This window comes from Falco cherrug, chromosome 4 (genome assembly GCF_023634085.1).
Source record: "Falco cherrug isolate bFalChe1 chromosome 4, bFalChe1.pri, whole genome shotgun sequence".
NCBI classification, from domain to species: Eukaryota; Metazoa; Chordata; class Aves; order Falconiformes; family Falconidae; genus Falco; species Falco cherrug.
Window position 1 is genome coordinate 101,669,251 of NC_073700.1, and position 13,543 is coordinate 101,682,793.

Genomic DNA, 13,543 nt, shown 5'->3' on the forward strand with positions numbered 1-13,543 from the left:
TTTGGTGATGAGGAAATGTAAATTATTCTAATACTATAAACCAATAGTTACTAAATCACATAAACATGAGCTGAATACACTTGTGTTCTGTGAATTTTTACCTTGCCTTTGCAATATCTTTAAGGTCACTAAGAGTGCACCTTGTTCTGTGCATTTGATTTTGTATTTATGCAAACGTTAAGTCATCCTGGATTCCTGATACACAGGCAGGGAGAATTAAGGTTGCTGTGGGAATTGTAGAGCAAATGTTCTACTAAAATTACACTGTCTGTGCAGGTTATGTCAAGAGTGAACTTGGCTCATTATTTCTGATGCCTCCATCTGAAAAATATAAATGATGCAAACATGGTTTCTTTTTATTAAATTGTTTTTCCAGGCTGTAGTTTAATAGTCATTGAGTATTTGCAAAGATGTTAATTTTCAGTCATTTAATAAATGGCAATTTTTAAATTAGGGATAACACAGTGCATATGACAGCTACATTCAGAGACCGCTGTGGCATTCATTTTCTTAAGCAATTGCAGAGAAGCTAAGATTACTCTTTACAGTTATTAAAATATTTCATTAAATTTTAAGTAAGTGGTAGGTTCCCAAAGGAGCTGGAGTGCAGTCGGATTTAAGGGAATTCACTCTCCAGCTTTTGTATACCTTCAAAACAGTCACTTAATTCTACGTGTAAAACAGAATTCAATTGTTCTATTTTATATGCATATATAAAGTTGTGTTCTCTCCTTCCTTTTGCTTCTCTTATTTCTGGTTCTGGGTTGCTGGAAGCAACTTGGGGTGGGGGAAATAACCTTGGCAGCCACTGTCTGCTTTTTCTCTTCTCTGTGGTTTTACCTCAAGATCCCAACACCCCGCTCCCCTTGAATCATCTTTGATAGTAAATAGTAAGTCTCAGTAGGTGACTGTTAATAGGATATGGTTAATATAGCAGGTAGATTAGCAAATGCTGAAGTAAAGAGCTCACGGTGGGGGGAACTTAGCACTTAGTAGTTGTGTTTTAGTACAGCCTTATACTGGTAGCAAATGTCATGGAACTCTTAACGCAACAGGTGAAAAAGAAAATGTCATGTCTCCTGCAATAGACCCTGATCCCCAGACATCTCCCTCCAGTAGCAAAATGACCCGTGCTAGATTGGTACTGATCATTTTGCAGAAAGTGTATAGCCCACTCCCTCTTTGTAGGGAGAAGTAGTGCTTATGGATAGAGTTTGTCTGAACCATGCTTTCATTTGAGTATTTATTATGGCAGCCAGCTCTCACTAAAAAGCTTGTGCAGTATCTCTGTGTAAGACTCTTTAAGATAGCTGACACTATCAGAAGAATTTTATTTTCATCTAGTGTTTTAGTACTTTGGTTTGTTTGTATATCACTCTCTTCTACAGTGAGAAGAACCTGATGTTTATGTTGGTGTGGAAGGGAGAAGTGTTCTCTTCAGATCTTAAGCAGCAAGAAGGAATTCTCAGAGTAACTAGCAAATTTTTGATGATGACAGGAGAAGTAGTGTGGGGCTTTTTTGTTGTTGTTGAGGGGTTTGTTTGGTTTTGGTGTTTGTTTTTTTTTACAGACATAAAATATGAAACCATTCAAGGAAAGCTGAATATCTTAGAGTATTGATTAAGATTAAAAGCATTCTCTAGTTTAGAAAATGCAAAATTGTCCATCTGCTAGAACACTCTGACAGTATTTGAACTCTTCATCCTACTTCAACTCTGTGGACGCAAGGTCTTTTCTGTAATTTCTCTTAACACTGCTCTGCCCCACTCCTTGTTGCCTTTCTGTCATTCACTAACATTTCTCAGGTGGGGAGGACAGATTGAGTACAGAGAGCATGAATTTAACCTTAATTTAACCTTAAGTCTGGAATTGTGGTCATAAAGAAGTGTCATAAGGAGTCTGCCTGAGGTAGCAAAGAGAAGGATCTGATTTCTTTTGGCCTGAAGTAGGTGAGCTGTTTTGCTGAGTTTCTGGAGATATTCTCAGGGGTCCTGCCAGAACTGCTAGAACCTCACTACTAACATGTGTTGCAACGACTGTGAACCTCTCTGATGTCTCTCTATTTGCCTGATGTAAGAAGCAGAATTCTGTAGAAACTCACAGTGGACAGTCAGGTTGTCCTTGGGAGTGTTTTGTATCCAAATAAAATGTCTGTATAAAGTCCCAGAGAACATGGACAATTACAGATGTCATAGCTCTTCAGTATTTGAAGATAGATCTGTCTTTCGTTATTCTGAACAAAGAGATATTTTTGTAAAACAGGTAGTTAATTCAGCTTCTTTTCTTGCTGAGCTTCTGCCTGTTTTGAAGCACTGAAGGAAAGGAGGAGCTTCCTCCCGTATATTTGAGGTGCAACAGACTGAGAATTTCTTGGGAAGGTAGATTACTTTTCCTCCTTTGGTACTGGAAGGAAAATTTAAGACTTCTAAAACCCATCAGCAAAAAAGACCTTTCTTCCCTTTTTCCTCCTTCCCCCAAATCCAACAACCTTATGGGCTAAAGCAATAGTTTGCAGACCTACAAAGTACTAAGTGTGATTATTATAGCTGTGCAACTAACTGCAAGGGAGTTTAGTGGTGAGACTAGTAAGTTACTGGACAGCAGACCAATGAGCAAGTCTGTAGTCCATCAAATGATGAATGAATGTTGTCTTCACAAAACAGAATGATAGTATGTTGTGAGTAATATGCAGCAAGTGTCGAACTTACAGAATTTAAAAATAAAAAATAGGAAATGAATGTGTAAAGAATGGAGCAAAGGATCACATGTATAATAAATTAACTAGCCAATTTAAAAATTGTATGACAGGAGTTGGTAAATAACAGCTTCTCCCTGGCATGTAAATCCTGTGCTGAGGTCCCTGCAGATCTCATAGCCACTGAAGGTGCTGATGGCGACCAATGGAACAGCATCATCATCAATGGAAACAGCAGATTGGAAAGAGTAGCTAAGAGCGGGAAACAATTGAGCTGGACTGCCTCCTCCGCACCTGTTTTTCTCCTGGTTGTCTTAGACTTGGTATTTAGAATCAATCCTAATGACATTTGCTCTCTGTTCTGTAACGTTTTCCTCACAAGGAACCACCCTGTGGAGTGCCGATGAGAAGGCTGAGCAAAAAAAGCCAAAGCAAAACCCCGAAGGAAATAATGGTTTGTTAGCCGAGACAATGAAGATAAGGTAGCAACTTGCTTTTCAGTTGTTCCCTTAACAGACATTATGTGGATTCCTGGTTAGAGAAATGAGAACAAAATAGCAGATGGGGGTGGGGGGAGCTTATTCTCATTCTCCTCCGAGGGAAGAAATAGAATTGTGAAAGCAGAGGCAAGGACTGAAAAGAAAAGAAATGGTGATTAGCTGCCATCCTGATTGTCAGAGGTATAGTTCGGTTTGTTCCGTCACCTTTTGTGTTTCTGTCTGCAAATTAGATGCCAAGTGAAAATTAACTTGCTCCTTTGAAGCTTTATTGCTAGGATGTATGTGTCTAAGCCTTAATAACTATTATATAACAAGTAATTCCAATTTTACTGTTCATTGTTTGCTTCTTTAAAATAATTGAGGTCAAGCCAGCTGCTACCCTGAGGTGACAACAATGGAAAATTAAGTGCTTGTTCTCTGTAATGGGAAGGAAGCAGTAATCAAGAAGGGGCAATTGATATGGATGTCATTATCTGGTTCCATCTTTCCAAGATACTTTCAGAGTATCTCACGTGGTATGTTCTAGGATCCTTTCTTAAAATACTTTTTCTCATTAGCATAGTAATGTTCACAGAGGCTACTGTGGGTCTTGATCCAGACCGAAGCTTTGTGGGTAGAATTTACTTCTGTTTGCAGCTCAGGGAGGTTCTTTTTTTGTCAAAAGACAAGGTTTTATAGTAAGCGAAGTGTACAGATACGTTTCTTGTGAACTCAAGCATGCTTGTGGTCATCTGGTCTTGTACGTGTTTCTACATTACACACTTTTAAGGCTGAAATGCAGAATTCTCTTTATAAGAGATTTGTGTTACATATTGCAGTAACCTTGTGTATATCTCTTTCACTTTAGTTATATATTAAGCTGTAATTTTGCCTTCCTAGCTTGCATGCTGTTGATGGAATCCCATTAAAAGATTTATGGATGTGACTTTACTGAAGAAGAGGGAGAAGTCTATAAATCCTTATCAGAAAACTTATTTTGTCAAGTAGTAACATGCACGTAACAGGTGACCTTGAGTAGTCTGAGAAGACTTTTTGGAAGTTAAGCCAAGGCAAAAATTCTCTTGCTCTGCAGTGGTTAGGTATAAATGCTTAACTCAAAATAAAAATGCATTAAATTGGGGAAATAAAGAAAAGATCACTTTTACTGCAGTTGTAGGATTTACCTTAATTTGTCAGACTTCTCAGTTGGAGAGGTATACCTTTTGAGCTGGTGATTAACAGTATTTGCAGTAGTCTTTTTGCATGTATGTTTATGCTCTTTCCTTTTTCAGAACAAATAGTTGAAAGCAGGGAAGTTTCATGGTAATGCTAAGTGAGAATTGTGAACTTGATCTGAATTGGTAGCTAGTGTGTCAAATTAATGACTAGTATGATTAGTGACAATGGAGTTCCAGGTATCTATATCTCACATTTTGATACATATTTGGTACATGTGTATTTATATATTTTACTTTTACATGTATTGGTTGTCTGGTTTAACTTTTAATTTTTACAATATGACTGTTTGTGGTGGTGTTGATGATATACAGGTCAAGATTGCAATGGGAGTCCTTGCTCAAGGTCAGAATTGATGACTATATTATGTTTAGATGGCAACTCAACGCATTGGGTTTACAATGTCTTCGAAGGTTTTTATTTTTTGTGTGTGGACTTTCTTCTCTGCTTTTGCTTTTAAGAAAAGCCGTGTTTTATGTTACAAGAAAAGAACCAAATCCCTGTGGTATATGCTTGTTTAACGATGAGAACCAAGGTCCTGACTCATACCCCTTATGACTTATTCTAAGGTGGTTTGAAAAGCTGGTCTCGTGTCTTTTTCCAATATCCTTTTGTTTTAGTGCTTTTGTCTAAAACTAATAGTTCCAGAAACTGTATATGTGTATGTAATAGAAAGAGAGAGGGAGATACTGTGTTTTCATATAACAATTAATTTTTAAAAAAACACCAACAAACCAACCAACAAAACCCTCCGAAAGTGAAAAAGCAAACTGGCTATTTCCAAGCCTTTGAAGGCAGTAAACATCTCACAAGGGCAAGCCAACTTAGTAAAAAAGTGATCCATATTGCATTTCTGTTACTATTTAAAAGTCTAAAGCTTTTCCCACACAACTGTTTATTTTTACAGATGCTCTGTTTTTCATATAAGCAGTGTTGTTTATTTTCCCATGTTTTTAATAATTGTGTTCAACTTGCATGCAGTCAGCAATGGAAAGGGTTTAAAAATAAAAATCACTGCATTCAATCTTTCAGAAGAATTGCCTAGAGAGAAGTAGGCAGACAATACGCTGCTAGTGGTGGTGCCCAGAGAATACTACAGCAGAGAAAAAGTGTTATTAACTGATGGAGCCGAATGTCTCCTTGATGAATGATTTCCAGTATGTCACAGAGGAACTTGACAATACAGAATTTCTGTGGGTTCTCAGTGCTAAAAGAATATTTTTCTTTTCCTTTGGAGTGTTTTGGATTTTTTCATACAAATTGGTAGGCGTATCTTAATAGTTAATAATATAAAAGGATTTGAATATGTGTCAAGATCAATACCAAAAAAGAAAAATTCCATATGTTAAAATTTAAATTGCTCATGTGTGTATCAGGTTGTGGCTGGGGAGGTCTGAAGAATCTTCTACAGGTTTTATATTCCAGAAGAAGAGCAGGAAGGTGTGAAGCCATTGATATCATTATACAGAAAGACAGGATTGGTGACATTACTTGTTTTCTTGGCCAGCTCTACAAGGCCTGTATGACAAACGGAGAGTGTCTGCTTGCCCTTTGAGGTAATATGGCTAAAGTCATTCTTCCTGGGCTTCAGGGAGGTGGAAATCACTGTGTCATGGATGATGCCCCTGAAACAGCTGTGGATCAGGTAGTTCGGTATGTGGCTTAACTGTGTTGGTTCAGTGAAATCCTGTAGGATCAGTAATTCTACAGAGAAAGATGTTTTGATTATCATAATAGCTGTCTGGGCTGGACAGACAGACTTAGGCCTGTTAGTCCTGGAGTCTGGATAACAAGAGCATTTCCAGTGTAAATAAAATAATGTCAAAAGTAGTCATGCCCTTCCATTCAGGTGTGGCTATTCAGTTTTCTTCCTTTGAAGTTTCTATTTACCTTTGAGGATGGCAGGACAAATCTTTAACAGAGGGTTCATTCTTATACTTAATAATTGGGAATCTCCCTCTTTCTCATTTCAGAAATAAATTGAAGCCTTAAATAAAAAATGACATTCAAGTTTTTTAAGATTTTTTTTTTCTCTGATGGGAAAGGTTAATATATCATCTAGTATTTTAATAAAATATTGAATTACTGTAGTTTTTTTCTTTTAGCTCAGAAATCAGCACTTCAGGTTTTCATTATTATTTCTTAAATTAATTTCTAACAACTAATTTTTGCTTATTTACTGTATGAAAGAGTGTTGTTTCTTCTTAGTATGTCTGAAATACCCTAGGGTTGCAAAGGAATGTATCTCACAGCTTTTTCTGCCTAACTTTCACGTACTGTGGGGGTGAACCCAAGAACAGAGTAATTTCTTACACGCTTGTTTGGGATGTTGTCTCATAACCGTTTGGTACCATACATCATGATTGGCAGTGGGTTCACAACAGGAGGATCCAGAAGGTGCAATTCCAGCTGTGAAGGAGTATTTAGCAGTTGCTGTGGCAAGCAGGGAAAGCAATCATGCAGGATTTTAAGATCAGCCGGGGAGAGGAGGAAGCAGGCAGCCACAGAAGCCTTGAATTGGCTGTTTTGAAGCACATGGTAGGGAGTGGATGACCTGCTGAGGAAAACATCAGAGATTATTCCCGTTGCATTCTGTCTTCTGTGAGGGTGTCATTGGGTGGCAGGTTTCTTTGAGGGTGGTGTTATTTGGGAGAATTGTATTGGGTTTGCATGGCAAGGTTTTGGTAGTGGGAGGGCTACAGGGGTGGCTTCTATGAGAAGCTGCTAGAAGCTTCCCCCATGTCCCATAGAGCCAATGCCAGCTGGCTCCAAGATGGACCTGCCGCTGGCCAAGGCTGAGCCCGTCAGCAATGGTGGTAGCACCTCTGGAGTTAGGGAGGGGTGGGGGGAAAGTGTTTTAAGGTTTGGTTTTACTTTCTTATTACCCTACTCAGATTTTGATTGGTAATAAAATAAATTAATTTTCCCAAGTCAGGTCTGTTTTGCCCATGATGGTAATTGGTGAGTGATCGCTCCCTGTCCTTATTTTGATTCATGAGCCTTCCGTTGTATGTTTTCTCCCTCTGCCCAGTTGAGGAGGGGGAATGATAGAGCGGCTTGGTGGGCACCTGGCATCCAGCCAAGGTCATCCCACTACAAGAATACGGACAATACCTGAGAATTTCTGGCAGGTTAAAAGGAATGAATCTCCTTCTGGCTTCAGCAGCAGCTCTTAAATAGGGAACACATAACGTGGTGTGCTTGTTCTCCTGGTGAAGGTGGAGAAAGGAGCAAACCATGCATATGAGCTGGTCTCTTCCCAGCCTGAGGCTTCCTCATACTGAACTTTTTGCAGTTAGTTAAATGCAGGCCTACAAGTGCTAGTTATATGCGTGCATATAATTCCTTTTAATACATGTAGTCCTGATATTTCTTTCAGTTTTTCTATTTTATATCTAGCCCAGAGCCATGTTTCTGAAGTTTGAATGCATTTGTGGGTATATATAGTTTCTTTTCCATATTATAAGGAGCTATTTGTAGGTGAAGAGGGGGTACCAAAGCTGAAACAAGAGTGGAAAGATAAGCAGGTTGAGATTTTGTGAGGAAATGGTGACAAATATTCTTCGCTGTTGTAAAACAGACAACACTACTTTGAGCTGTCTGTATTTGCAAATAGGGAGGATGGAGAGCTGTAAGGTATTAAAATAACCATGTGTAAAAGCAAAGTCATTCAAAATTAAGTAAGTTGTTTCTCTTTGAAAAATGAAAGTTACAATTTAACTTTCGCAAAATCAAAGCTTTTCATTCTGATTTTGAAATGAGTTTAGAGTGCTGATAAATCAAGCGCTCTGCCTCATCTCCCCCTGAGACAGGAAAAAGCAGGTCGCAAGTAAGCTAGAGGGTGATGCTGTAGCTGCAAGGCCTAGTGTCTGTCCTTTTAAGGGTTAATGTGTGTAATGAGTTTTGTCTTGCATGGTTTGCTTTTTTTGTGTTAGCTGCTCTTTGATTTACCTTTTTTGGGAGCAACCACACTTAAAACTCTTTTAAAATATTTTGTCAATTACTTAAAAAAAAATATATTGGCAAGCATGTAAAAAAAGTTCCATTATTTCAGTAATATATGTTATTTCCTTCCCCTTTTGCCACAGAGTTGTTCTGTGACGCTTTAGGATAAGGGTAGGTTCTTCCTTTCTGTTCTGTTCATTCAGCACCTTAAACAGAGTGGTGTTGGTCTGTGCTCAAGCAGTAACAAATCAGCAGTTCTAATACTTTGAAACCTACGCAGAAGTTACTGTTCCTGGTGTCTTCTGCTTTGCCAGGTCTGTAGAATAGCTGCTGGTGTCATAGCTATAACATGAAGGAAGCTAGGTAGCACAAAAAGGATGAGTCAAAAAAAGCTGGTTTAAACTGTCTTAAGTCAGCTAGAAAATAGTGAGACTCAAAGCAATACCTTATTTTGGATAAAGGAAGAATAAATCATTGATTTTATTTAAATTTCTCCTAATCTCAGATAGATATAGTTGACGAAAGCCTGTAAAGCTTTGGTCTGGGTGATAGATGCAGACACTCAGTTAATTTTCCAAATGTTTCTTAAGCTCTCCGGTCAGTTTATCTTAGGCTCCTGTCTTAGCTGCAGAAGAATACAGTTGCTCGTTATTAAGGGGGAGGGACAAATGAAAATGTTTGAAGTTTGCAAAGTTTTATTTTGGATTTTATTTCCTATGGAGGCAAACATTTGGAAAGGTAAACTGTTACTCAAAAAAAAAAAAAAAAAAAAAGAAAAAGGAGGGTAGGAAAGCTAGTCACTTAAGTGAAAATAGAACATCTCTGTTAATGTGAAGCATGAGAATATCAAGTTTTTGACTTCACAATCTTATTCAGGATGGGAAAAGGAAAGAAGCAGTTTTCCATGCAATTATAATGTGCAACCTTCCAGGGAGAAGATGATTTTTTTTTTTTTTCCTCTTAGCCGTTCCTTTAATTTGCCTTCCTGAGCTCTTTTCCTGGGGGAGGAATATTTGCGTGAGTGTGTGTCTGTGATGTTTTTGTTTTAGCTTCCAAGCAACCCTCTGTCTGTGCTGTGGAGCTCAGTCACATGGTGTGTGACTTCTTAAAGCAGAGCACTGCCTGGGCTTCTAGCATGTCCCTAAAGCTGCATATTATGGTGGTCTGTGTCACCTTCTGACTGATCTTGTTTTCTGTCAAAGGAAATTAAAATTGTCTGTGGCTTCTGCTGAAGCTTTGGCCTCTGTTTCAAGTGTTGACTATGAAAATGTCATTATTGTAACCTTCAGCAAGACATTTAGCTACATTTCCTTACTAACCTTGCAACAACAGGTTTTCACCTAATTCTACTTAACTTGTGTGCAAGGATGGTTATTTGCATCTTTGAGTTCAGTTTCCTTTCTTGCTTTTCAGTGAACTCAATGTATACTTTTAAAATCAGTTTATTTACCACAGCATAGGGAGGATACAGGAAGCACACCGTACTTTGAAAATAAAATCATGATAATAAAAAAGTCATGAGTTCATAATACATTTTTACAGTATAGTAGCTTGGGCAAATGGAGCTTGAATCTTTGTTGCTTACAAAGTCTTCAGATATTTTTTCTGAAAGCTTTGAATACCTCAAAACTGAACCTTTAAGGTTTTGCAAGAAGTTTTTTGCAAGGTAAGTGTAAGAAAAGAGGCTTGTCATGTGCATGTATAATTTCCTACAGGTTGTAGAAACAGAGAAATTTTAAACATGTCCTTTTTCTTTTGGCTTTAGGAAGGATTTTGGAAGCTTGCCAATTTGTGTTAAAGAACAGCCTGCTCAAATAACGTTGTTGTCTGCTATACAAGCACGCATTTCATCTTCATCTGGATGGTCCAAATCTAGAAACAGATTAACTTTCTCCCTGCAGCTGGTATTCATATCTGATAGTAAATAAGTACTCTAAGTTGCATCCTATGCTAATGTTTGTAAACTTAAAAGTTACCTTATTCTGTAAAAGGAGTTCCTTACTGATGCTTGAGAAATGAAAAATGTCCGTTCTCAAACTGTGATATTTCATGTAGGAAAGGAGGAGGAAGGGAAGCGTTGCTTCCTTGGGTGTCTCAGGTCACATACAAAAAGAAAGAAAATCTAAGCCTAAATAAATAATGGAGAATGAACTAGAATTTTCATACTTTTCTTTACGAAGACTTTGAGAAAGTATGAGTCACACTATTGAACCTACTATTTTAAGAGATGTTCTTCTCTAACATAGTCTTGACATTTTTACAGGCCATTGGTAGTCTCAAGCCCTTCGTTTTTGTAGGTAAGTATATGGTATGTTTGGATCAGAACATTAACATCCATTTGTGGTAGTTCTTCACATTTAGTCACTATATCAACCCATAAGAATTTAACAGCTACATAGTGATATTTCCTATGACAGCAGATGTTTTTGGACTTTTACAGATCATGAGCCAAGTTGAGGGACAACAGAAGAATCTTGTACAAGCCATTGAAGCTCTCCCAAGTTCTGGGCCTCTTTCTGCCTTGGATCAGGACTTGCTGCTTTTAAAAGCTACCTCTGCTGCCACCCTGAGCTGCCTTGGAGAATGCCTGACTCTGTTACAGCAAAGCATGCATCAAGTGGGCCAGCACCATAACAGGACACTGTCATCAGGTGAGCACAAGCTCTCTTTGGTATTATTTAATGTGCTTTAGGATTTTTTATGATGATATTGAAGCAGGCAAAATGAACCATCCTCAGAGAGACAAGTTGAAGTGAGGAGTTTTTAGGCTTCTACAGCCTGAAATATCATAATTTTTTTCTTGGTCTAAAAAAAGTTGCAAAATCTGTTGTCCTAGTTTGGCTGGGATAGAGTTAATTCTCTTTTCAGTAGCTGGTGCAGTGCTGTGTTTTGGATTTAGTATGAGAATAGTGTTGATAACACACTGACGTTTTTAGTTGTTCCTAGGTAGTTTGTACCAAGTCAAGGACTTTTCCATTTCTTGGGTCCTGCCAGCAAGAGGACTGGAGTGGCACAAGAAATTGGGAGGGGACACATCCAGGACAGCTAACCTGAACTAGCCAAAGGGATATTCCATACTATAGAACGTCACGCTGAGTGTAAAAACTAGGGGAGTTGGCCAGGGCCTTGGAATTTGCTGCTCAGGGTCTGCCTGGGCATCAGTCAGTGGGGTGGTGAGCAATTATATTCTGCATCACTGGGGTGTTTTTTTTCCTTTTGGATTTTATTCCTCTCTCCTTCTCTTTCCTTTTCATTACAGTTGTTATTATTATATTTCTTTTTTTTTTAATTATATTAATTAAATTGTCTGAACCCATGAGTTTTGCCTTTTTCCCAATTCTCTTCCCCATCGCACCAAGGGAGGTGGTGGGGAGTGAGTGGCTGTGTGGTGCTTAGCTGCAGGCTGGCATTAAACTGCGACATCTATTAACATCAGAAGAGAGGAGGAAAAGAGGGGGTGTCCAAAGTCTTGTCAGAGAAATCAGGTTTAGAAGACAGCAAGACAAAAAAAAAGGGAGGCATGGAGAACAGGTAGATAAGCTTGTATTAATGCCAGTGCAGAACTGCTTGGTGGTTTTATTCTGCCCACCCCTCCAAGACTGAAATCACAATACAAATTTGTTTGATAAAAATACATCTAATATTATACAATGCTACAGTGAAAATCATATTTCTAGTTTTCTACATGGAAGTATGCTGCTGAGGCAGATTTATTCCAGTCTGGTTTTCTTTAAATCTGGAATGAGTTCTCCATGCTGCTATTTAAGAAAGAGAAAAGAAAAAAAAAAAAAAAGAAATCTGTGGCAAATTTTTATAAGCCTAAAATGTCAAACAGTGTGATTCTGCACTGAGCTGTGCAGGCATGAACCTCTCGGTCCCCACGTAGCTCAACTGTTTCTTCACCTAGTTCTAGATCTCTGTTTTTATTGTCTGAAGTTGGACCTTTAGCCTTCTGAAAGGGTGGTCAGTTTTTTTCTGTACACAAACTGCACTGCCTAGTCTAGAGCAGGAGCAGGACTTGATACAAAAAGAGCGGCAGCAGCAGAATTCTGGATATGGGGTGGCTTTTTAAGTTTTCTTCAGGTGCTTCAACAGCATCCCCCCCACCTGTCCTTACTTACAGTACGTGTACTCCAGGGCAGGATATGCCCTCAGGGTTGCTGAGACAGCTAGGTCGGAAGCCTTCTGAAGAATTCCCATTGTGGGGAGAATAGAAACATTGAGAGGGTCAGCTGAGAAGTAGGTAAATGACAGTAAGAGGGTTCTTGGAAAAAATGAGTGTAAAAACTTTGACACCTATACTATGGTATATCATCATGCCTTTCCTGCTTCCTGATTCTGGTATATTTCTTAAAGGAACAGAAATGAAATTTTTTCTTACTTTCCGTATCCTGTTTTCTTGTAGAAAATAAAAAAAAAAAAAACAACCAACCAACTTGTGGATATCTGTAATGTATCGCATTTAATACATTGCATTTAATTTATTTCTTTGATATAATTTCATTTCAAAGGAGGGAATGGTTTGGAGGAAGGATGAAAAGCATCCTTCAGAGAAAAGTCACCTTCTAGTTTCAAAGTCCCTGAAGGTTGTTTTTCATGTCCATGCGATCCAAGTGAAGTGCCAGAGATAGATGAGTTGTACATATCCTTGAATCTGTGTCCAAATAATTTTGTTAAATCACTGTCTGTATTTTGACTTGATAATGATTTCTGAGAATCTGTGCACAAGAACAGAGAAAAGCAAGCATAACATTAGTAATTGTGGAAAGGGAATCCCATATTTTTTGGAAAAGAGTGGAAAGCCACAACTATAAAATTCTTAATAAAATTTAGTAAGTATTTTTGTTTGTTCCTCCTAAGACTTTAAACTTGTACAAGAATCTTTCAAGGAATCAAAATTCTGGTTCACACCAGCATCTTTGGTGTAACTGAGAGAACCTGAATGCAAACAGTTAACTCTTCAGTGTGCTTATTCTTCGGTATGTCATTTAAAAGAAAGAAAAAGAAAAAAGAAGGGAACTAAAAGCTGCTAAGATACTTAGTCCCTTCTCCCTGACTGAAAGAGTCTGTGAAACGTTTTCCCCAGGCCTTGTTACACAACACAGTTGCCTGAAAGAACCTGGCCTACAAATCTTGATTACTGATTTTCCTACGCACTTAATCTTACGCAGGCGTACTTTGAAAGACA

General features: G+C 38.2%; 1 protein-coding gene across 2 annotated transcripts in view; it reads left to right on the forward strand.

Moving 5' to 3' along the window:
- The window catches only part of OSBPL10 (oxysterol binding protein like 10), a 122,389-nt gene that overhangs the window by 57,509 nt on the left and 51,337 nt on the right, over window positions 1-13,543 (forward strand). For both annotated transcript variants that reach the window (XM_055710326.1, XM_055710325.1), the window contains exon 5: window positions 10,796-11,006. In XM_055710326.1, coding sequence (XP_055566301.1) covers window positions 10,796-11,006 — 211 coding nt within the window. The remainder of the gene's footprint in view (window positions 1-10,795; window positions 11,007-13,543) is intronic.